The sequence below is a fragment of the Pelodiscus sinensis genome, chromosome 2, assembly GCF_052426305.1.
Source record: "Pelodiscus sinensis isolate ZL-2025 chromosome 2, ASM5242630v1, whole genome shotgun sequence".
NCBI lineage: Eukaryota > Metazoa > Chordata > Testudines > Trionychidae > Pelodiscus > Pelodiscus sinensis.
Window position 1 is genome coordinate 94,916,594 of NC_143053.1, and position 25,781 is coordinate 94,942,374.

Sequence of the window (25,781 nt, forward strand, 5' to 3'; positions counted from 1 at the left end):
TTGGCTAACTGATTAAACATATTGTTTAACCGGTTAACTAATTTAAGGGGAAGGTGTGAGCAGGAGTAGGGCGCTCCAGAGCTGTATCTCCCCCGCCACCGGCAGGGCTGCTGAAGCCTGCCCAGAACCCCCCTGCCTGCAGTAGGCCAGAGTGCCCTGCAGGCAAGGGCTGCTTCAGCGTCCTGGCTGGAGCAGCCCATGCCTGTATGGAGCGAGGGCCCACCACAGGTAAGGCTGTGCTGCTTCAGCCCCTGTCCATGGCAGGCCTCTCACAGGGCTGAAGTAGCTATCTGCCTGCTCCAGTCCTGCTGGTTAACTAGTTAAATCTTCACATCCATACACAGCATGTGTGTGTCATAGTTTTATGACAGCCATTTATTATCATTTCCCTACCCTGCCCTCTTAATTAGGTCATGTTGAGGGTAGGGCCAGATTCTGCAAATATTTATAAATATATCCCATTCACATCTTTGGGATTTCTCATGTGCACAAAGTAATTCAGCTCTGTAAGTGTTTTCTGGATTGGGCATTGAGTATATGCTCTTGAGAGTCAGGAACTTGTCTTGTCTTAGTTTTGTGATGCACCTTGCAGCTGACTAGGTACTGAAAAAGTAAATATAGAAACAAGTAATAAATAATGTTACCTCCTTACCTTTTGAATAACTCCCTTACAGTCATGACAAATAGCAAGATTGGAAAGAAGAGTAAAGACCATATGCTGAATTGCGCTGCTCTCTGTCAGTGTGTGGGAAGCTAACTTGATAATGCTGTGTATTAGTGAGTTGCTGGCCGTGCTTCTCTGTGCAGTCTGAAATGGAGACAGTCCACTGCTCACCCAGCAAAGTGAACCACAGCCTTAAAGAATGAAACATTGTTATGATTAACATTTACAGAAGACATCCTCACTATTCCAAAATTAAGAAGTTACCAACAGATGGATGGGAGGAGTTTATATAAACTGTATATACAATATCTATAGAAAGACAGTATAATCAAGACAATAGAGAAAGTGGGATGGAAATCAGGAGACTCAGGTTTTAATTTCAGATCTGCTGCTAACCTGTTATATGACTGAGCAAGGCACTTTACCTCTGTCTCTCTATTTAGATAGTAAGTTTACTAGGCAAGTCCTGTTTTTTTGCTATGTATTTATAAAAGTCACACTCCAATGGAAATCTTGTATTATTTGGGACATCTAGATGTTATTGTAATAGGCAGGGCTCGACAAATTAGGCAATCTACTCGCCCGTGGCGAGTAGACTTTAACCTGGCGGGGCTGTGCAGTGCAGTCAGCGCATGCGCAGTGCGTGCTTCCACGCGGCTGGCAAGCAGGGCTCGCCGCCTCTTGGCGAGCCTTGGTAGTAGGAAATCCAAAGAGCCATATTTTTGGGTATGTCAAAGAAATTAAATCTTCTCCAATTTCCTCAGCTGTGAATATATGAAAAATAGGGCTGTAAATTGATGTGTGTTAATGCCTGCGATTAATGTAGGGCAGGATTAATGAGTTAATTTTTTTAAATGCATTAATCGCAGGAGTTAATGCAGCGCTGCCCCTTTGAAGCGCCAGCCTGGCACTTCAAAGAGGCAGCACATTAGGTGCTTGGAATCAATTGGAGTCCCCAGCTGACCCTTTGAAGTACCAGAGTCGCACTTGGAAGGGGCAGCGCAACAAAAAGCCAGGGATCAGCTGGGCACTCCAGCTGATCCGAGGCTCCATGTTTCATGTCCCCTTTGAAGTGCTGCCCCGGTACCTCAAAGGGGCAGTGTATTAGGAGTCTGAGATCAACTGGAGCGTCCAGCTGATCCCCGGCTCCACGTTGGGCTGCCCCTTTGAAGTGTTGCTCCAGCACTTCGAAGGGGCAGCACTGCACGGAGCCCGGGGTCAGCTGGGGACTTCAGGTGATCACAGGCTCCTAATGCATTGCCCCTTTGAAGTTGGGACGACGTTTCCAAGGAATAGCGCAATGTGGAGCTGGGCATCAGCTGGGCACCCCAGCTGATCCCGGGCTCCCGTGGTGCTGCTCCTTGGAAATGCCGGGATGGCCTTTACAAGGGGCAGCGCTGCACAGAGCCAGGATCTCTCTCTATAAAAAAGGGATCTTGCTCTCTCTCTAAAAAAAAGTTTATCGTGCCAGGCAACAAAATGACATCACCACAGTCTCATGAAAAAGAAGTCAGAGAGAGGGGTGTTAGTGAGCATGGAGCACAGCCTGCTAGTTTTAATTAAATAATATTCTGATTTTCTGGTGAGCTGTATTTAGAAGTTCTATTGCAAATCACTGGAAGAAACATCATCTTCCAAAAACATATTGTTTTGCAAAATTTGATAAACAGCAGCAACCAAAAGCCTTATCTTAAAAAAAATTACTCAACATTTGGAAAAAATATTTCTGACTATATGGTTACATTTGGTTGATTTTGTGTGGAATAGTAACTCTCCAGCAATCAAGTTAACACTTACAGCTATGTTTATTTAGGGAAAAATAGCACTATTTTTGCTAGTCAGTGAGGTTTTAAATTTTCAGTTATTTATATTAAAACTTTAAGGTAATGGCTATTAAATAAATATCATCACACTCAGAACTCAATGTCATTATTCCACTTTCCACAATAGCATGAGGCAAGGTCTTATAACTTCAAAAAGAAAAGCAAGGTATAAAATTAATTTTGAAGTTAGTGATTTCTGGATTATAAGATCCACTACATATTTGAGAGAGTTTTTACATCTGTCTGTGTGTCCATCAATCCATGAATCCATTTGTTCAAGAACTCCTTTATACAGTAAGAGTTGGACCACCAAATCTGGTATGTAGCTTCTTCTTATCGTAACTTAAAGCAAGGTAAGGATTTGGTTATGCCAAAACAATCATGTGCCTGGAATTCAATTGTTTCCCATAAAATGGAAAGGGAAGGGTCTGGAAGAAGGGACAGTTATAAAGTAGAATGACCTAGGGGGGGCAGCAAGCTGCTGTGCTAAGAGAGATCTGAGGTTGTTCTCTCTCCCCGGGGCTGACAGCATACTGAATCCCTCATCCCCAATCCTATCCCAGAACAATGATTTAAATGAAAAGAAACAAAACTTATTTAAGAACCTGAACAACATTGGGTACATTTTCTAGTTTAATATAATTGCAATGTGTGAAATACAAGGTATTTTTATTATATTATCTGGCAAAACGAGGCCAGTTTAAGTGGTCATTTTATTTTTCTGAAATACAAAGATTGACCTCAATACAAAAAACTATTGTGCATGGCATTCCAACAACGTATACAGACCTACTTGCATGGAACAATTTGCAGAAATGAGCTCTTAGTTCTGCAAAGCTATAGCTGACAGAACTTCATAAAAAAAAAATCAGGATTTTTTTCACAGGAACTACATCTAAGGTAATGTGCACAGTTTCTGCTCAGTAAAAATTAGCAGACCTGCCCTGATTGTTTACAGTTGTTCCTCTATTTTCTTCCACACTTCCCCCCCATTATTTTTTGCATTACAGATACACCCACACTCCTACCTTACACTTATTTCAAATTTATATTGCAGTAGCAGCCAGCAGGCACATACACAACTGAGTTAGACCCTCAATATATAGTAGATAGTAATAGGAAAAAATATAGTACTCCTAGCTTTTACTTATAGACAAGCATCAACAAACGTTGCTACACTTCTAGAACACTAACGGAAGTGGTTTAATGAACTCGTAAGCTGAGTGGGTTGGCTCAGCTAGTAGCTAGCCTGAATAGTAAGAAAGAACACGATCAACAGAAACCACATCCCCTTGCAAGCAAAGCAAAACAAAAAGTAACTTCCTTCTAACCTAGATTCAAACATTTTAAGGTCAGAAGGAACCATTACATCATCCAGTCTGGCCTCTTACCTATCAGAGACGAGTAAATTTCACCCTCATTGCCTCTGTACTGATATCAATAATGTGTTTGGCTAATACATAAACTTCCAGAAAGCATCCAGTCTTGATCTGAAGTTGTTGTCAGGAGGATCAACCACTTCTTTTGATAATTTGTTCTACTAGATAGTCACATTACTATTAAAAATGTATGTCTTGTTTATAAGAATTCTAAAAATTTGTCTGCTTTCAGCATGATTATTATGAGTCTCTCTTCTAGATTCCACACTATGATCAAGTCACCTGTCTTCTTGTTGACAAATCAAACAGATTGAGCTCTTTAAATCTCTGACAGTAAGGCATTTTCTTGAGCCCTCAAATAACTGTTGTGGCTCTTTTGCAGCCTTTAGTTTTTCAACGTTCTTTTAAAATATGGCTAATAAACACACACACGATTACCAGAATTTTCACCAACATAGTTAACTCCTCAAAGTTCACTTAAATTTGTTAATACTGTCTGTGTTTTTGGCAGATTCAGGACTTATGCTGCAAGTTGTAGTGTGTGAGCAGACTGCTGCAGCAAAGGAGATCCATAGTTAAATCTTGTTTTACTATTATCTGCCACATAATTCCTGAAGATGGTATTTCCACAGAATATATTACCATGTAGTGGGTTTATAGGGATTTCAGTAGCATTGAGTCTTAACTAAACTTTAATATCTATTTAATATAGGCTCTTTGAAAATACCACCTTCCCCCCTTCCCCAAAAGACTTGAAGAGAGACTTTCAGATTTAAAATATATGCTCCTCTGTTTAAATTGTTTCAACATATTATATCAAAACTTGAGTCTTTTACCTGTGGGATAGTTTGCAGTGTAGACACAAAGCAAATGAAGAGCTATTTGCATTAAGGAGTCATCCATTAAAAACCATGGCCACAGAGAGTGGAGGACAGGGACAAGATGAGCCTTAAGTGCAGCCATCTAAAAGCAAGGGATGAGGAGGAATGCACAGAACAATAATTAATATAGTTTTAAAGTATTTTGTGCAATACTGAAAGCAAACCAAGGCAATTAAAGAATGTTAATATACAACAGAATTCTTTAAAAATTATTTTTACTTCAAAGGATCATTTAATGTACTTTAGACTTCAGAGTTAAAATTGACTTGGCTACTTTTAATTAACTTGGCAGTAACTTGTATTTCAGCTCTGAAGCAGAAGGGAAGAGGGTAGTAGAGCACCCATAGGGACACACATCTCTAATCACCTTAGTTACTGCAAGTTTGAGTAATCTTCTTTGAGTGATGGCTCCACTATAAGAGATCATAAAGCAGCCTTCCTAGTTGGAAGGCTATGGCTTTGGAGTAGCATTTAATGCAGATAATAGGACTGTGGGTCCTCATAGGGCATCTGATGCTGCATCGATTTTAATTGTGTAATGACAGCTAAAAATGTCTGTGGAGACCTACGCGGGCACTTTACAAATGTCTGTAACTGGGACATTGTTCAGAAAGGCAATGCGAGTGGATAGAGAGTGGGTTCAATGTGCTAGAGTTCCAGGAGCAGGTTGCTGATTCTACAGTTGGTAAGAAAGGTGTCTATATTGAGAGATTCACTTGGAAAGCCATTGTTTGGATATGGCCATTGCTTTTTGAACTTCTAGCCGTTAAAAGAAGTGCTGCAATTATCTGAAAGATTTAGTTCTGCCCAGATAAAAAGCTAACATCCAAGGTGCGCAACACTGCCTTCTGATGATTGTTATGTGGTGTTGGGAAGAAGCAGAGAAGGTGAATAGGTTGATTTAAATAGAAGAACAGAATCCTGGGTAAGAATTTTGTATGCGGAAATAACGTGACCGTGTCTTTATCCCAAAGGTAGAGCTGATAGTGACAAGAAAGCTGTTGTCATAGATCGATGAATACTAGCAGGCTGTGCCCTGTGCTCACTTCGCTCGCCCATCCCTCTCTCTCTGGCCACTTTTGTGGCCAGAGAGCATGATGACATCATTCTGTCGCCCGGAAGGAAAATCTTTTTTTTATATATAGAGAGCGCTAAGGGAATGCAGCCATTAGCTCGAATGGTAGTCTGGTGAGACAATGCAAGACAAAGCTATGATATCACCCAAGCTGGGGTGATATCTTGTGAAGTTAAAGGTTTTGCAATCTCAGGAATGGCCAATAGATGGAGTACAGGTTTTACATAGCACCAAAGGCCTCCTTGGAGACAAAGGTTGTATTAGTACTGAGGGCTTGCTCTCTGCCAATAAAATGGTCGGTGCCATTGCACCAGAAGTTGATTTGGTTGGGGCAGTCAGTACATTTTTGAAGGCCTACCACCACATTCCTTAATGGTATCAGTTGACAGTTTAGCAAAGTGTGAAAGCTGCGTGAGAGAAAAGTGTCCAGACCAGGGTCAGAGGTTGGTCTCAAGGATCTCTCCCTAAGTCTCAATTGGATATCTTGGTGCTTTGGGGACCTAGCATTCAAGATGTGCCAATGAGGGCACTTTGATGTGACATGTCTTTTCCCAAGGCAGTTGATACACTAGAAGCTACTACTCCATAGGGTCTGACTACAACCATTTCACCTGGGGAACTCCTGATGGAACTTGAACTGAGGGGAGAGGGATAACTCAGTGGTTTGAGCATTGGCCTGCTAAACCCAGGGTTGTGAGTTCAGCCCTTGATGGGGCCATTTACAGATCTGAGGCAAATCTGTCAGGTATGGTACTTGGTCCTGCTGTTAGGGCAGAGGACTGCACTCTATGACCTCTCAAAGACCCTTCCAGTTCTATGAGATGGTGTATCTCCATATATTTTATTATTATTATTATAACTGCTGTCACTCTACCAGGAGTTCCTGCAACACAATGGCTAAAAGCAGCAGAGGGTGCGTCACCAAGTGTGAAGATTTCAGGCCTGTAATAAATTAACTCTGATTATAACCTCAGAAGCAGGATCTATATATTTTTAGTTTGGCATCCCATTCCATGTCTGTTGGTAGAGGTTTGTTTTATAGGCTAGGCACTGAACTTTCAATGTCAGACTTAAAATGTCTGATGTACGCATGCAATGTTCTCTGCAAGAGGAAACAATGAAATTAAAGTAATTTCTGGCTACTGATATTAAGATGAGGTCTACGCAACCTGAACAATATTTCAAATTGAACAAGTGCATAACCTTTATTCTTAGATCTCAAACTAGCTGTATGTAGTAATATTATAATACAAAAAGTACGGCTACTTACTTTGCACTTTTCATTTTGAAAGAGGAAGTTTCTTAGGAGCTGAAGAACAACCCTTAGTTCCCTGATAAGATTATCCCCCTGTGTAGACAAAAAAGTTTCAAGAGTGTCTATGAAATTAGAATCCCCTGCTCGCTATGCTCACCAACCCTCCTGTCTGTGGGGGTAGGCAGGCCCGGCTCTCTCCCCGACCACCAGTCATGCCAGCCCCAGCCTCTCCTCCCATCCCGCCCGGCTTCTCGCCCCACCCCCAGCTGCTGCGGTCATGCCATCCTGGCTCTCTCCCCCGGCCTCCGGGGGGAGGAGAGGAGGGAAGGGGAACTGCTCCAAGGACTTGATAGACCCCATGTTCTCCCCCCCAGTTCACCAGGGAGGGCTGGGATGCAGCCACAGCCCAGACTCCTTCTCCCTTCCCCCTGCCCTCCCACCCCCCGCCTACCACTGCACCTGCCCAGGCCCTTTCCTCCTCCCCTAGCTGCGCCAGCCTGAGCTCCTTCTCTCCTCCGCCACCCTGCTGTGGCCCAACCTTAACCCCCCACTCCCGTTCGAGGGTACATCAGGTCCAGCTCTCCTCCCAGCCACTGAAAGAGGAGGGGGCATGCTCCGAAGCCTCACATGCCTCATGCTCTCCTATCAACCACTGGGGGCGGGGAGTGGGGAGGAAGGAACTGCTCCAAGGCCTTGCACGCCCCATGCTCTCCTCCTGGCTGCCAAGCGCAGGGAAGGAGAGAGGTGTGGTGTGGCAACCAGCACTAGGGAAAGGGGAAGGAGGAGCTGTGGGATGCCAGAGTAACATGATGACATCAATCTGTTGTCCCACAGGAAAAGCTTTTTATTTGGTATAGTAAGATATGCAGTATGTTTGTCTTAATGGCAGTATTATAACACACAGGTACTCTATTCATGGCACAAGACCTTTACGTGTAGGATGCTAACATACTAACCATCTCTGAAAAGTACTATTTCAGTAAGCTCATCAATTATTTCTGTTCTATCATGCAAAAATGAACAGATATACAATATGCTTCCTCTCTATAAAATAATACGTATAGGCTGTGTCTACACTGGGCCACTTATTCCGGAAAATCGGCCGCTTTTCCGGAATAAGCTGCGAGCTGTCTACACTGGCCCTTGAATTTCTGGAAAAGCAACGATGCTCTACTGTACAAAATCAGCCGCTATTGCGGAAAAACTATTCTGCTCCCGCTCTGGCATAAGTCCTTATTCCGGAACAGTGTTCCGGAAAAGGGCCAGTGTAGACAGCCCCGTAGTCTTTTCCGGAAAAAAGCCCTGATCACGAAAATGGCGATCGGGGCTCTTTTCCGGAAAAGCGCATCTACATTGGCCACAGACGCTTTTCCGGAAAAAGGGCTTTTCCGGAAAAGCAGCCTGCCAATGTAGACGCTCCTTTTCCAGAAAAACTGAAAATGGAATAGTATTCCGTTTTAAGCATTTCCGGAAATTCATGCCAGTGTAGACACAGCCATAGTGTTTGTTTTTAAATCTTTATGTATGGACTCTCAGTAATGGAGTCAAAGACCTCTCAAGGATGCAATACGAGAGAGCAAGAGGAGAAGATGAAATAGAAATAAGCAAATCATCTTTAAAAGTGACCTTCACAACAAGTTTCTTTCCTTTTTAAAGAATACAGATAACATGCAATCAAAAATTGGCATAAGAGCTTATATATACACTGTAAGCTATTTAAATAGTAAACCCTAACTGCATTCCTCTTTTCAAAAAACAAAAAAAACCCCAAAACCCTATCACTAAAAACTAACAGTATAGAAATCATTGGGATATTAGAAAGCAGCATACATACAAATAGGATATTCATCCGTACTATTTACAATATTGTAGATCAATTTTTTTTAGAATCATGTTAAAACCCTCTTCTTCATAATTCCCTTCCTAAAAGAGTGAAAAGCCAAGGAGATAAAATTAGCTGGACCAATGATTAGAAGAGAGACCCTATTTGAATTGTTTTTTTTATTACACAAAGGTTTAATTATTCAATTAACACACAATAAATGAGACAATACTCTAACCAAATACTCTCTCACTTCTGAGAAAAAATATCAAACAATATATGAAAAAAACCTTCTGCAGTAGATATGATTTTGTTCATGTTCCTTGTAGATTTTAGAGTTACCTTTTTTTTCTGTACTGTTTTTCCAGGCCTCAGGGATTCTAGGTTCAGTTGTGCATGAATGTGCTTCATCTGTTCCATGCAGCTGTCTATAAGGTCAGCTGAAAAACAAAATTCATACAATTCAAGGGAAGGGGAGGGGCACTGGAAGAAAGGGTGATGCTGAGAGAGGGGAGGAACAATGGGGGCAAAAGGAACAGGAGAGGGGAGGAGTGGGTGCCGAGAAAAGAGGGGTTGAAAGGAGGGGTGACTAAGAGGAAGGCAGGGGATAGAGCAAGTAATGTGTGAGGGCACAGCAGGGCATGAGCGGAATTGGGGCAGTGGGTGGTGAGGGGATGGGCACCTTGGAGAAAGAGGACAAAGAAAGCAGGGGCAGTCAGGGAAGGGGGAGGTAACAGGAAGGTGCAGGTGCTAGGGGATTGTGGGGGTGAAGCAGAAGGGCAGACACATGGAGGAGAGGGACGGGCACCGGAGGACAGAGGAGAGAGACAGTGGGTACAGGGAGGTGTTAGGAGAGGGATAGCTACAGATGATCAGAGTGGGGCTGGAGGAGTGGACACGGGGAAAAGAAGGGCTGGTGCAGGGGAGAGGGGCAGGTCCCCAAAAGGGCTGAGGGGAGTGAGAAGGGCAGGAGCCAGGACAGCAGAGGAGGGTGAGGGGTAGGGGGCAGCAGACACAGGGAAGCAGATGGGGCAAGGGAGAAGGTAGGAGACATGGCAGCAGAGGGAAAAGGGTGAGGTTTATAAGATATTTATTAATAACTTGGGTGCCACACATCTGAACAAGTGCGCATGAACTCAATACTGGTGCACAAGACAAAATTCACTCGATTCATGGGAGGAAAATCTTACAGGGAACACTTTCCCCAGCCTCTCCCCCTGACTTCATGCAATGCAAATTGGGTTAATGCAATTGCACGGTATTTGCATGGGAGAAGTCCTCTGGGGGCCAAACCCATTCCTACTGGTAGGAGGATGGTGGGAGGAGCTCTTAGAAGTGTCACATGCCACCCTTTACTTCTGGTCATGGTCCATCTTGGCTCTGGGAGTACTACCTCCAGGGGTGGGACTTCTTGTGGCAGGGAGCATGGCTAACATGTCCCTAATTTTAGTTGAGAAAATATGGTCACCCTCGCCATGCTCTCTCTCGCTAAGACAGGGAACACTATCCTGCTCTATTGCCTCACCCTCCCTTGCTCTGCAGAGATGCGGTATATGCAGAGAGAGGAAGAGAGTATGTGTGAGCCTGAGAGAGAGAGAGAGAGAGAGAGAGAGCGCTGAAATCTTAGAAATAGTGCACTGCCTCTTAGGACAGACACTGGTTTGAGTCACTCACCATCCATGCTTCAGACTGGAGCAGCTCTGTTGTATTTATCTCTCTACCTGACTGTCTCTACAAGATGTGGTACAGGGATGGGGGACACTCCCTCTTCCTTCCTCCCCTAAGTCCGCACAGCTCTGCACAGCTAGCATGAGTGGACTTGAGGTGGAAGGGAAGGGCAGCTGAACACACACTGCTGGCTCTAAGTATGCATGCTCTGTTAATCAACTTGGTGGGCCAAATGGAAATGCTGGGCATGCGGAATCTGGCCCATGGGCTGTATTTTGCTCACCTGTGATATAGAATGTGCTAACATCCAAGATGGAGGTTGAATGCTGGTAGCACTAATGTGCAACCATAGATTCACCTTTATAATCTCTGGGATAGCATCTGCCCAGAGAACATAACATCTCCCCAGGGAGCATCCCAAATCTGAGGCTGTGATCCTTTAGATTTGCCTGCAATGGAAACAGTCTAGGGGTATGTCTACACTACAGCGCTAAATTCGAACTCACTTAGTTCGAATTAGCTAATTCGAACTAACGGATCCAGACTAAAAAACTAGTTCGAATTAGCGTTTTGCTAATTCGAACTAGCATGTCCACATTAAGTGGACCCTGAACCGGGCTTAAGGATGGCCGGAAGCAGTGCCGGCAGGGCATCAGATGAGGACTTAGAGCGTGGAGATGCTGTCTCAGGCTAGCCGAGGGCTGTGCTTAAAGGGACCCGACCCCCACCCTGGACAGACAGTTCTCAGGGGTGCCCCGCTTGCAAAGCAGTCCTGGCTTGGAGTGCCCTGAGTGCCCACAGTGGGCACATCACAGCACTCGGCCATCAGACCGGCTGCACTTGCCGCAGGCTGCCATCTGGGGAGAGGGGGCAATTGGGGGGCTGCAGGAGAGCTTCCACCCCCAGAAGCCCGCAGAGCCAGTCCAGTCCTCCCCATCGGGGGCTCGTACCCCATTCCTCCCTCACCTCCTTCCACTTACCCTTCCCTAGCCCCCCTTCCTGATGTACAAAATAAAGAAAATGTGTGGTCAAAAATAGAATCTCTCTTTATTGAACAAAACTCGGGGAGACTGGGAAAAGGAGGTGGGAGAGGGGAAGAGAGAGGGTAGAAGAGGGGAGGGCAACTAAAATGATCGGAGGTTTGGAAGAGGTCCCATATGAGAGGCTAAAGAGACTGGGACTTTTCAGTTTAGAAAAGAGGAGACTTAGGGGGGATAGGATAGAAATCTATAAAAGCATGAGTGGGGTGGAGAGGGTGCATACAGAAAAGTTCTTCATTAGTTCCCATAATAGAAGGACTAGAGGACACCAAAGGAAAGGAATGGGTAGCAGGGCTTCAAACTAGTAACAGAAAGTTGTTCTTCACAAAGCAAAGAGTCAACCTGTGGAACTCCTTGCTGCAGGAGGCTGTGAAGGCTAGAACTAGAACAGAGTTTAAAGGGAAGTGAGATCAAGTCATGGAGGTTGGGTCCATGGAGTGGTATTAGCCAGGGGTAGGAGTGGTGTCCCTGCCCAAAGTTTGTGGAAGGCTGGAGAGGGATGGCACGAGACAAATGGCTTGGTCACTGTCTTCGGTCCATCCCCTCCAGGGTCCCTAGGGTTGGCCGCTGTCGACAGACAGGCTACTGGGCTAGATGGACTTTTGGTCTGACCCAGTACGGCCATTGTAAGCTCAGGGCTCAGGGTCGGGGGTCTCAGTGGACCACCTTGATTTTCATGCACACCTGCCCCTGGGTGGCCAGGCTGGCAGCTCTCCTGCCCTAGACGGCCACTTTCCTGTGCCTAGTGTGGAGGTCGTGGACGAGGTCCACGATGTCCGCTCTAGACCAGGCAGGTGCCCGCCTCTTGCGGTCCCGGGCAAACTCCCGGGAGCCGCCAGCCTGGTCCCGGGAAGAGGGGGAGGGCTGGGGGGCATCGGGTGGCTGGCTCGAGCTGTGCCAGGTGCAGGATCTGCTAGCTGGGTGCGGGCAGGCTTGCACCTGGCACGGGCAGCGTAGCCAGCCCGTGCCCCTTTAAGGGGTCCGTGGCCAGGAGGGGTGCAATAGAGTTTCCCTGGTGTTGGCCAGAGTGGCCACCAGGGAAAGCTGGGGAGGGCTAGCCTCCCACTAGTTCGAATTAAGGGGCTACACACCCCTTAATTCGAACTAGTAAGTTCGAAGTAGGCTTAGTCCTCGTAGAATGAGGTTTACCTAGTTCGAACTAAGCGCTCCGCTAGTTCGAATTAAGTTTGAACTAGCGGAGCGCTAGTGTAGCGCCTATCAAAGTTAATTTGAACTAACGGACGTTAGTTCGAATTAACTTTGTAGTGCAGACATACCCTAGGAGACAAGCAACATAGTTTTGTTCTATCCAGATATAAGGCCAAACTCTGTGAGACAGCTAAGGTAAGAAAAGACACCTCCTGTTGAAAACTCTGAGGTTCCGGGAGGGGAAGCAATAAATGAATAGACTGATTAAGATGAAACTTGGATAAGACTTGGGAATTTAAGAAATACATAATTTAGGGATGTAAAGAAACCTTGTCTTTGAAGAATACCATGAAAGGGGGATCTGTCATTAAGGCCCCAATTTCTCCATTTCTTCAGGCTGATGTATGGCAATCAAAAAGGTCATTTTTATAGAGTGGCTTCTCAAAAGCAATATTAAAAATAGATTTATTTTTAGACTAAAGACCAAAAAAAATTATTGACAAACATTTGACTTAAGTATTTTAAGTATATTGTCGTACATGTGCTTTCAGCTTACCTTCCAAAGCACATTTCTGAGCACTTTTACTGACAGCCAACAGAGACAGTAAGGCACCTGAAACAACTCGTTTCAGTGCATTGTTAGAGGATTTTCCTTCATAATTCTGCAAATAATGAAAAAATTTTAATACACAGGAAAAGTAAAACATATACTGGAAAAATGTTCATATTTAGGCCTGTAACAATGATGTATCAATTCTTATTCTGATTATGCAAAATTAGAACAGTTCAAAATTCAAAATTTCCCACAAACCAGAGATTATGAAAATTTTGTTTCAGAAACACTAAAACATGTTTCCAAAACAAAATGTTTTATAGCATCTCATCAGTTACCTTGACATGATTCTTGTTAGTTGCACTGATGCCCACAACTGAATAGAAGTGAAACTGACCTGTCAGGGTTTCCAGCATCCTTGCTGAAGGTCAAGGCTCTAGGCATGAGGGAACCTAAGCTAGGGCTCCCAGGCTCCCATTTCCACGGCAGGGAGCTTAAAGACTCTGAGAGGCCCAGCTAGAGCTGGGGTTGCTAGGCTCTTAGTGCCATCACAGACACCTGGAAATATTGAGTACCCCCATTATTTTAAGGCTACTACCGCAGTATCAGGAAGCCTGGAAGCCCGAGGACCCTGACCCCATGGCAGTTGGCATGATGGAAAACGTACCAGAAATGTGACTAAAATTAATGAAATTTGTGCTGCTTTCACTAAACATTTCAGATTCAGCCCCTCCGCCCCATGGACATGAATATACATAACTCAAAGGTGCTTTGAGCAAATCATTTCATGTAACCTATCAATCTTTATGGCATGATCCGCCAGTTCTGTTTATCTTAGTTTGATGTGTGTATCATTCTTGTGTGTAAAATTAGACATATGGAGTAGGGAATACTTTATGATTTTAAAATGTGTGAATGCAAGTCATCAAGGGAGGCCTCGGTTTCTGGGAAGTCATATGCAAATAGCCTTCTGTCCATAAGGCTTAGCAGTGGTTTGTAGGGAGTGGCCAGGTGATTCTCCATACAACAACAGAATTCTTTAAAAGGATAGGACGATAAGAGTCTTTTGTCTGGGTTGCACCTAAAGAAAGGAGCTGAAGACCCCAGGGTGGTGGAGATAGCCCTAGTTTGGAGGGGCTCCTGGAAAAGAGATTTTAGGGTGAGTTTGAAAAGTTTTTACTGAGCTTTCAATGTAGAATTAGCCAAGTATTTTGTTTCTTTTGATTTGTAACCTACTTTGCTATGCTCATTCGCACTTACTACCACTTAAATCCTATTGTTTGTACTTAATTATTTATAAAAAGTGATTTTATTATTACCTAGGGGAGCAATCAGTGTGCACATTCTCCCTTTCATTGTTAAAGGTGGCTTACCTAATTCTTTTGGATTTTGATTCCATTGGGGGAGTGGTATCCCAGGAAGCTGGGTCCTAAACTGTTCTCTCCTCAGAGCTGAAAAGGTTCAGTGTCTGTACTGCTTCTCAGTGGGGACAGGGATCTCAGCTTGGGGCGATCAATGGAACTGGCCCAGCAGGACCGGGTGGTGAGGAGCCCCAGAGAGTGGGAAGACTAGTGGCAGTGGTCGAGACAGCACCCTGGGAGGCACCCGGGGTCTTCTGAGACTGCAGCCCATCACACAGCCAATCAGCATTGTCTGATCAAACAATTTTCCAACCAGCTCTACTCTCAAGTAAACTTCTGTGCACCAGATATTTCCTTGCCCATACTCATATTTATAGATGATTCAGAAATATCTCCAAGATGTTGCATCACTTTCTCAACTGAAATTAATTTCTTTTTTCTAATCACATTTCTCCTTTATTTGCTTTTCTGTCACTCTTGATGAACTCCAGTATCATCTCTATCCATCAGGCTCACAATCTTGGACTTCTGTGAGACTCATCAGACCTTCCCACAGTGGTCAATGCTAGGTGCCCCCAGAAGGAATGAACAGAACAGGTAATCAAGTGATCCCTCTCCTGTTGCCCATTCCTAGCATCTGACAAACAGAGACCAGGGACACCATCACTGCCCGTCCTGGCTAGTAGGCAGTGGTGGGCTTATCCTCCATGAATTTATCTAGCTCTTTTTTGAACCCCGTTAAAGTCCTGGTCTTCACAACATTCTCTGGCAAGGAGTTTCACAGGCTGACTGCTTTGCATGAAATACTTTCTTTTGTTTGTTTTAAACCTCTACCTATTAATTTAATTTGTGATGCCTGCTACTTATGTTATGGGAACACTTTCTCTACACCAGACATGATTTTATAGATCTCTATCATATCCCTCCTTAGTCTCCTCACCTGCCTTTACTCAGGACTGTTTCACTAGCTTCCAACTGTAAACCACTAGGTCAAGGAATTTTAAGATGAAAAGTCAGTCTTTTTAATTTCTCTTCATATAACAGCCATTCCAAACCCCTAATCCTTTTTGTTGCCCTTTTCTGAACTTTTTCCAGTGCTAAGATATCTTTTTTGAGATGAGGTGACCACATCTGTATGCAATATTCAAGATGTGGGTGTATCATGGATTTCTACAGTGGCAATAAGATATTCTCTGTCTTAATTGCTATCCCTTTTTTAACGATTCCTAACATTATTTGCTTTTTGACAGTTACTGCACATTGAATGGATGTTTTCAGAGAACTATTCACAAGGACTCTTGTCTGAGAGAACTCAAGGTTCAGACCAGTTTAGTTTAACTTCTGTGCCAGGTAAGATAATGGAGCAAGTAATTAAGGAAATCATCTGTAAACACTTGGAAGGTGGCAAGGTGATAGGGAATAGCTAGAATGGATTTGTAAAGAACAATTATGTCAAACCAATCTGATAGCTTTCTTTGATAGGATAACGAGTCTTGTGGACAAGGGAGAAACGGTGGATGTGGTATACCTAGACTTTATTAAGGCGTTTGATATGGTCTCACATGATATTCTTATCAATAAACTACGCAAATACAACATAGATGGGGCTAATATAAGGTGCGTGCATAACTGGCTGGATACTCAGAGATTAGTTATTAATGGAACCGCAATCCTGCTGGAACTCTGCTGGGGTCTGTTTTGGGACTGGCTCTGTTCAATATCTTCATCAACGTTTTAGATATTGGCATAGAAAGTACGCTTATTAAGTTTACAGATGATACCAAGCTGGGAGGTGTTGTGACTGCTCTGAGGATAGGGTCATAATTTAAAATGATCTGGACACATTGGAAAAATGGTCTGAGGTAAACAGGATGAAGTTTAATAAAGACAAATGCAAAATGCTCCACTTAGGAAGGAACAATCAGTTTCACACATACAGAATGGGAAGCTACTGTCTAGGAAGGAGTATGGCAGAAAGGGATCTAGGAGTTATAGTGGACCACAAGGTGAATATGAGTCAGCAATGTGATGCTGTTACAAAAGAAGCAAACATGATTCTGGGATGCATTAACAGGTGTGTTGTGAGCAAGACACGAGAAATCATTCTTCCGCTCTACTCTGCGCTGGTTAGGACTCAGTTGGAGTATTGTGTCCAGTGTTGGGCACCGCATTTCAAGAAAGATGTGGAGAAATTGGAGAGGGTACAGAGAAGAGCAACAAGAATGATTAAAGGTCTAGAGAACATGACCTATGAGGGAAGGCTGAAGGAATTGGGTTTGTTTAGTTTAGAAAAGAGAAGATTGAGGGGGGACATGATAGCAGTTTTCAGGTATCTAAAAGGGTGTCATAAGGAGGAGGGAGAAAACTTGTTCATCTTGGCCTCTGAGGATAGAACAGGAAGCAATGGGCTTAAAATGCAGCAAGGGAGGTTTAGGTTAGACATTAGTAAAAAGTTCCTAACTGTCAGGATAGTCAAACACTGGAATAAATTGCCCAGGGAGGTTGTGGAATCTCCATCTCTGGAGATGTTGTAGAGTAGGTTAGATAAATGTCTATCAAGGATGATCTAGACAGTATTTGGTCCTGCCATGAGGGCAGGGGACTGGACTCGATGCCCTCTTGAGGTTCCTTCCAGTCCTAGTTTTCTATTACTACAACATTGCATGGTTACTGCAGAGACTATATATTTGGTGGAGGTGCTTGAAGCATCCATTGCTGCTTGTAAGACTGTCACCAGCTTCCCTATGATGTCCTTAAGAACCTTTCAGACAGTACTTTTGTTAGCCCATTGTGGGGTCCTGAGCAGGATATTTCTGGGCCCTCTCACAAGCACATATTAATGATTAATAGGTTGCCCTCTTGAGCTGCTTGGGCCCTAAGCTATTGTTTACTCTGCATATAGTAGTGCCAGCTATCCTTTTAGTGGTCATAGGGGAGCTTTGAGAGACAGGTATTCACCCTGTCCCATGTGAGAAAGTCACACGTGTCCCAGCAAGTCCCTGTTTGACACAATGTATATGCAGTGAATCTGAGGAGTACATCTTGCTTTCAAAGAGACTGAGTCATTTGTAGTCCTTGTCCTTAGGCATACTTTTGCTCATTCTCAATTTCTCCTTCCCAGCCAATATAACTAAGAAGCCTGAGAAGAGGTGAGTGGAAGTAGCAGACCTTTTGAGGGTTTATTTAGTACCTCTTGATTCATTTCACCATTGATGGTATAGTGGCTGGTATGCGCCACAAGTGTTTGGCTGGATCAAGCAGTCCTTCATTAGTGGGGAGAGTAATCCGGATGGACCAGAAACTGACAGTCTACCAACTTGTTGGACTTCTCTGAAATATTCAGTGTCTGATTCTACAGTCTCACAAAGGCGCATCTGAAATGCATTAGAATTGTTAGGTGCCAAGCACAAACCTCTTTATCCAGCAATGAAGAGAGATCCTTTGGAGGCAACATAGGAAGTGATATTACTCTGTTCCTGGATGTGGCTCCACCTGATATTCTGGCATTGGTAGCCTCAGCAGGGATACCATCTAAGGAGAAAGATCTTTTGCTTGTTCGTGGAGTGCCCCATTTCAGTGCTTGACTGAAAGAATACCAAAATGTCCCTGCAGACTTTGACACTGAAGTTACTTTGGTGCTGGGGCTGTAAGCATTGGCAACTTTGTTTCCTTGCCATCTTAAGGGGCGCCATTCTGACTGATACCGGCATGTTCACTAATGGAATTCTGGAACTTGTTTTGTTCAAGATTGTTCCAAGTAAGTGGAATTTCAACCTTGCATGTGTATTGTAGCAGAGAAGGACAAGAATTCTAAGCATCTGCTCAGAATGTGCAATAGCCCCAAGCAATAGAGACATGTACTGTGTTCATCCTTCAGGGACAGATAGGGCTTGTCATTTTGAAGAGCCCTATATAGGGTGTTTGAGTATAGAGGCAGTCTGGCCAGAAATTTCAGTTCAGAGAGGTCACAACTGTCAAGATCAGATCAGAAATAGCTCTGAAGGTATGAAGAAATTAGCTTGAGATGTTTGAGATACATGGCAGATTCTGTCTTTTTGCCAAAGACAAGAGGGAACTGAGGATTGTGGTCACTGAAAAAGAGGATTTACTTAAGATAGCGAAGTCCAATGCTGACTGAATACTTAAAAAAAAAAAAATCTAAAAAACTGGGTGATGGGTCAACAAAATGGCAGATAAAATTCAATATTGATGAAATACAGAGTAACTCACATTAGAAAACATAATCCCAACTATGCACACAGAATGATAGGACCTAAATTAGCTGTTTAGAAAGTGATCTTGGAGTTACAGTGGATAATTCTCTGAAAACATTGGCTCAATGTTCAGCAGCAGTGAAAAAAGCTAAGAGAATAGTAGGAACCATTAGGAAGGGGACAGATAATAAAAACAGAAGTCTCATAATACTATAATCCATGGTACACCTTTTACATTTTGATAAACATCAAGAAAATTCTTCAGCCAGAGAGATCTATAATGTTGAGGAACAGTCTCTCAATGGAAGAGGTAGAAGTTAAATGCTTAGCAGATTTAAACCCAGATTGTACAATGCATTAGTCAAAATTCTGTAAGCAATAATCAGACACTTACAAAGACTGGACTAACTGGCCAAATGGGTTTCTTAATCCCTAATCCCAATGATTGTGTGGTGTTAAAAGGCACTCTTCTGATGTCATTTACAGAAGAACAAACAAGGTCTTGATCATTAAATACTCCAAGGCATCTTAGGAATTCCTTGGCAATAATTCAAGTATTTTGGGCAAATTTAAATTTGTTTAATTATATTTTAATTATGTAAATCTTCCCCTGTAGATCAGATATTGTATACATTTTCTACCCCAAACAACTGTGCAGCATTGTCATGTCGTATTAAACAGCTGTCATCTTCAAAGAAAGCTGTATAAGTGATGGGAAGTGATTTCTACATGCAGTTTATAAAGAAGTTTGTTTGAACTGCTCTGTGTTCTTTACTAAGACTAGTTCTCAGAACAGGTTGGCCTAATTTTTAATTAGACGTTCAGCATTACAATACAAACACAATATTAATCATATAATCAAAGCCATAATACCATCATATTAAATTACTGAACATAAATTTATACCTGAATTATTAATTCAGTAAGTTTGACTACTGATGCCAGATTTTCTTCAGCTTCATCTAGAAGAAAAGTAATTGTTGGATTGGGGCAAATATTTTGTGTATCTTGGAGCTGTCTTTTCCCCTCTTCAGCCAAGAGAATGGAGAGGAATTGCAAGCTGGCCACATATAAGCTGGGGCATTCGATGGACAGATGCACACAGTCACAGATTGTATCTAAAAGGTCAAATAAATAACAGACTTTTCTTTATTTCAGCATCAAGACATATTTGAACATTTCAGAATAGAACAGACTAATCCATGAAATTAAAAAAACAAAAACACAAATGAGTGCTGAAATTGTTTAGCCCACCTTCACTTGTTATACAAGTCACGTGCTTACATTTTTTAGCCATTTTGTATAAAGCTTGCATTATACTAAAGAAAGCAACAATCAGAAGCTTATTTATTAGAAACTGACTCTTAGCTGAAGTGCAGTTAGGCCCCGGTTCAACGAATTACTTCTCACATGCCTAACTATAAGCACAGATTTCAATGGAACTCCTTAGATAATTAATAGCAGGCATATGATAGATTGCCTAGTTGGATCAAGATCTTAATTATAATTATTAAATATTTGTTTAACCATTTAGTCTATTATACAATAATGAGTGACTACTTAATGACTCAGATGCAGCAAGAAAAAGTTGTGACCTTTAAACTATTTTCCAGGCTTTTATGGTTTTGTTTGAGTTCTTACATTTATCTGAAACTAAGTGTAAAAAAACAAAAACAAAAAATATGCCCATAGCTTATTTCAACCTCTAATTAAAATTGATTTACTTCATTCCAATGTTTAGAACCAAAAACCGTTGAAGTCTATACAAACAAAATTTGGGAAGGTGTGTAATTGCTGAGAAATAACTTTACTTAACTATATAAGAAAAAGTTTAACAACAAACAAGGATAAAAATACACACCATATCTTCTCTGTAAGAGCAGACATTTTGTTTATTGTTATAGACGTGTCCTTTATAAGTATTTGATAGCATCTAATCAAATGTCACCCTCATTATTTGCTTCAAGGTTTAAATCCATCTAAGAATAGGCATTACCAATTATTGTAGTCCAATGTTTTTCAAGAGCTGCTGTCACAGATGGAAGAATTATTTGGCCACTTTTCCTTAACAGCGTAGCCAGAAGGCTAAACAAGTCTGTTCGTGTTTGGTGAACTGCAGATGTTAACTCAGTATCTGTAAACAGAACACAGGAAGTTGATGCTATTAACACACACATACAAATCTGGATATCCACACCTGACCAAAGGCTTATATATTTTACCTTTAAAATAAGACGTATTGACATTACTGGAAAAAAAGCAGACATGCAACACCCATACCCCACACACAAATAATTCTGTCCAAAACTAATTGTAATTGAATCCCTCCCCTTCTTTCATAATACTATGGTGAAACTGCTTGAAGATTGGAAAATAAATGGATAGCGGATATAAGTGTCTAAATATTAGCACATAGCAAATGAAACATGTGACTCTACAGTTTAATACCCAGTGCTAGGAAAGATAGTATTGATTTTGCTGAGTAACATTGCATCTGTTTGTCCACATGAGTGAAGTATCTATAAATTACCCAAGCCATCCATAGAACGAATGGAGAGGATTGTTAATATATTCCCCAAAAGAGGTTTCATGAGCTCATCCTGGATCACAAGGTGAATGTCTACCAATAAGCATGACTGTAGAAGCCTGGACACTGAAGAGGAGTACTGAAGTAGGAATAAAACCTGTTAAAATAGTAAAAAGGAAATAAAAGCTGTATCCTTTCTCCTACAACCTGATTTTACAGTATGATAAAACCTACTTTAGACAAACCACATAATGCACCTTTTTAAGAATCAATTATCGATATATCTATATAACAAAAAATTTCCTGAGGGATAACAGGGTGATGTCATCACATCACTGTGTCCCCAGGGCCCACATGGAGAGCTTGGGCTGCTGTGCTATTGCCCAGCCCTCCCCAGCAGCCAGAGGAAAAACCATAGCTGCTATGACCCTTCCCAGGGGTGGAGAGAAACTGGGGCTGGCGCGGCCTCAGCCCTTCTTGTCAGCTGGGGGGAAAGCCAGGGCTGCCTACCCGCAGATAGAGAGGAGTTGGGTGAGCATAGCAAGCCGGGGTACAGCCTTCTAAAGACAGAGAGAGAGAGAGGGAAGGTAGGAGGGAGAGACCGAGTATGTGTGTGCATGTATTCATATTCTCTCTCTTTCTCTGAACAGAGACCTACTCAGTCTAAGGCCCACATACTTTCTTTCTAGCACTCTTTTGTAACTCTCTGACCTGACCCAGAGAGAGAGATTTCTAAGAAAACTTTTATACAAAACTCCTACTTAAACTTGGTGGAACTTGCACTTTAAGGAAGATTTGCTTGCCTGAAAGGTATAGAGCAGTGGTCTCCAACCTTTTTAAGCACAAGATCACTTTTTGAATTTGAATGAGTCCAGGATCTACCTCAAATCCAAATATTCCTACTCTACCCCTTTGCTGAGGTCCCACCCTCCTCGTTCTGTGAAGATGCGGTACAGGGGATGGGGATGAAGTGAAATCAATGCCCCCTGCCTCTGTCTCCCCAACTCTGCACAACAAGCAGGAGGCTCCCAGGAGGCAGCTCTGAGGTTCTGGACAGGAGCAGTGGGGAGAGGGGCAGCTGAAGTGCTGGCCCTTGATAGCCTCCCAGCCAAATCAGTCAGGATCACCTGTCAGAGGCTCCAAGATCTACTGGTAGACCAGATCGACTGGCTGGTGGCCACTGGTAGAGGGAGAATAAATTCCAGTCTTTTCCTAGAGTGGGAATGGGGAGTGGGTGTTGGGCGGGGACCCAGGCCCACAGTCTACTCCAGGTTCCAGCCCACGGCCCTGTAATAGCAGCTGCCTATGTGAGTGTTTTCTCCAGGTCTTGGCAGTGCTTTCCTCCATCCTCCCAGCTATTTGTGCCAACCACAAACTACAGTGAAGCTCCTTTTATAACCAGTCTCAACTGGTTTATTTAACTGATCCCAGCTGTTCTAATTAGCCCAGGCTCAGCTGAATCTGGAAGTCTACTCAATCAGCCCCAGGTGCTCACCTGCTCCTGACTGACTCTGCTGGGTCCAGACTAGTCCCTCCCAGTTATTGTGAGAACAGAGATCTTCTCAGTCTAAGGCTAATATACTTCTCTTCCATTACTTTTTTGCACCACCTGACCAGACCCTGTCACAATATACATATATGCATACATATATACGTATTTTATTTTATTTCCAAAACAACTAAAGGAGAATTTCAAAACTCTCAAAAGAGACTTTCTAGGTAGGCTTTTTAGCAGTTTAAGTAAATTGTGTGATAAGATAATATGGCAGCCTTTTGCAGAGTTTGATATATAAATTAAGACTATGAAAGTTCTTTTGGATCCAACTTAGAGGCTGGAGCAGACCTTGGTCTCAGTTTTTCACCCCATACCTCAATGGTCAGCTTCACAAAATATCTGAGGCGTGAATAATGACTTCTCAGTACATGAATTCAACACAATGAATTTCAAGATTTTAAAATTCACACGGTGTATTTCACAATCATGTACAACTAACCTGAATTTTTGTATGTTCCAAGTGAGATGGATGAGGCAGAGGAGTTTTCAATTCCAAGATACATCTTTCAACCAGCCTAGCATTTACAAGACTAATGGAAAATATAGTATATAGTTACAGAATAAATTTGTTTCAACTTTCATGCAAAGCGTAAAATAAACTATGTTAATATGCTATTGAAGATAACAGTACATTTATTTAACTTAGAGTACAACACATTACAGGGATCTGGCAATTATCCCTAAATAATCATATTACAGTAAACTTCCAACAATCCGGCACCTTTAGGACCCAGGGGGGTGCCAGATTATCAGATATGCCGGACTAGCAGAAGGGGGGGGCTATGAGGGGTCTGGGGTGGAGTGTGTGTGGGGGGATGCGCCCCATGGCGCTGTGGGACCAACCCGGCAGCACCCCAGCTGCTCTTCCCCAGGCTTCCGGGAGTCAGCCGCTGGTCAGTTTCAGCAGCAGCAGACTTGGGGAAGTCTGGGGCAGAACAGCTGGGGTGCTGCCAGGTTGGTCCCACAGTGCTGAGGGGCGGCGCTACAGGACCAACCCAGCAGCACCCCAGCTGCTCTGCCCTAGGTGTCCCCAAGTCAGCCGCTGATGAAACTGACCAGTGGCTGACTCGGGGAAGCCGGGGGCAGAGCAGCTCCAATTGTCTGGCTGCCCGGAGCACTTCCGGGTTCCAGATGGTGCCAGACCATCAAGAGTGCCGGACCATTGGATGCCAGACTAGTGGAGTTTTACTGTAGTACAAACCTTAGTGTAGATGCTGTTTCACAGATATAAAGGTGTTTTGTGGGTTTTTTTTAAACAGATAGATTTACCGGTACACCACCTAATGTGGATGTTGTTATACCAGTAAAGAGGTGCTGATTCTAGTATAGTTTATTCTACTTCCTGTACTGGAATAACCTATACAGGTATAAGAACTTTTATACAGGTGTAACTGCATTCACACTAATAGGGTTTTTACTGACTTAATTACATTAGTATGTAACATATAGATAAGCCACTAATAAAAGTCTTAGAAATTGTAAGGAGTATCCTGCACTAAGATACAATTAGCAAAAGTATCACTGTATAAAAAAAACCCTGTCAGATATTTCCTTAGAATGACCAAATTAATTCTGAAGACCAGCATACTTGGAAGTCTTCAAACACTACACTGGGGGAGGAAGGGGAACCTATGGCCCATAGGTGAGACTTGGGACTTCCCCCATCCCCACAGCAGTGGGAGTCAGCACTGGAGCTTCAGCCACTAGAGCGGGAAGGGGATCCATGGCATGAGCACCCGCGCCAGCTCCCCACAGGGGAGGGGAGGAAGAAGCCACAAATCTCATGGGCTCTGCCTGGCAAAGGGAGGATATGGGTCTGTGCAGGGAAGTGCTCCCCAAGCCTGACCTTGAGCAAGGAAAGCAAGGTGGTTGCCTCTGGTCCTGCACCTTCAGGAACCCGCGCTGCCTGGTGCCTGCCAGTGGCTCGCTCATACCCTGGCTGGGAGTTTCCCAGCTGTGCACTTCAGCCACTGTCAGAATGCCATCTTGGGTCCCACAAACTCTTCGGCTGCCTCCCTCTGGTCCCATTGACTAAAAATAGCCACCGGTGTCCCCTCCGCTGCACCAGGTAGGCGCACCCATTCCGTTCCTGCACTTCACACGCACTCCTGCACCTTCTTCTTGCCCGGACACCAAACCCTCACCTTGCTCCTGCAGCCTCCATCCTGCTCAGACCCCCACATCCTACTCCTGTACTCTACCTCCTACTCAGATCCCACACCCTGACCTCTAGCCCACTCCCCAGCAGACCCCTCCTGCACAATGAACATCTCACTTTTGGCTCCACCCCAGAGTCTAGGGGGCCTCCACAAAATCTACTAGGGCTGGGCCTCCAGAAGAGTTAATCCAGCCCTGGTTAAGCCCTAAGCCTCCTAACTCCCCCTCCATGGAGCTGGACCTTCAGGGGAGTGTCTTTTTCCTCCTGCTCCTCAGTTCAGGGCTACATCTGTGAGGGTTTTATTTTTTCCTTTTCACTTGGGAGCAAGGTCAGTAAGGTTTGGTTTTTTTTTGCGCTTCTCGCTTATTGTTTTGTGGCCCCCAACTGATTTTTCTATGGGTCAGTGGCCCTGACTAAAAACGGTTTCCTGCCCATGCACTACAGTTTCTAAAACGAAAGTGTTTTTGTAATATACGGGAAATATATGTGTTTTAAAATACATATTAAGTTTAATCTGAGTATCAGTTTAATGTTTAGTATTATATCAACAGATTATGCATTTAATTGCTTTGAGCTGTTTTGAAAAAACAAATATGGTGAGGATCTCTAACCTAAGCCCTTACACAGCTGCCAAATATCACTTGAATATTTTTCCAT

General features: G+C 43.3%; 1 protein-coding gene across 8 annotated transcripts in view; it reads right to left on the reverse strand.

The window, feature by feature from the left end:
* Positions 1–25,781, reverse strand: part of RTTN (rotatin) — a 176,261-nt gene that overhangs the window by 11,028 nt on the left and 139,452 nt on the right. For all 8 annotated transcript variants that reach the window (XR_331929.5, XM_075921044.2, XM_075921045.2 and 5 more), the window contains 9 exons: positions 23,406–23,496; positions 21,415–21,568; positions 20,881–21,018; positions 19,791–20,002; positions 13,313–13,418; positions 9,242–9,339; positions 7,093–7,170; positions 4,703–4,829; positions 653–855 (listed from right to left, as the gene is read on the reverse strand). Coding sequence is in view for 7 of the 8 variants with exons in the window: in XM_075921044.2 (XP_075777159.2) it covers positions 653–855; positions 4,703–4,829; positions 7,093–7,170; positions 9,242–9,339; positions 13,313–13,418; positions 19,791–20,002; positions 20,881–21,018; positions 21,415–21,568; positions 23,406–23,496 (1,207 nt within the window). In the remaining variant the exon portion in view is untranslated. The remainder of the gene's footprint in view (positions 1–652; positions 856–4,702; positions 4,830–7,092; positions 7,171–9,241; positions 9,340–13,312; positions 13,419–19,790; positions 20,003–20,880; positions 21,019–21,414; positions 21,569–23,405; positions 23,497–25,781) is intronic.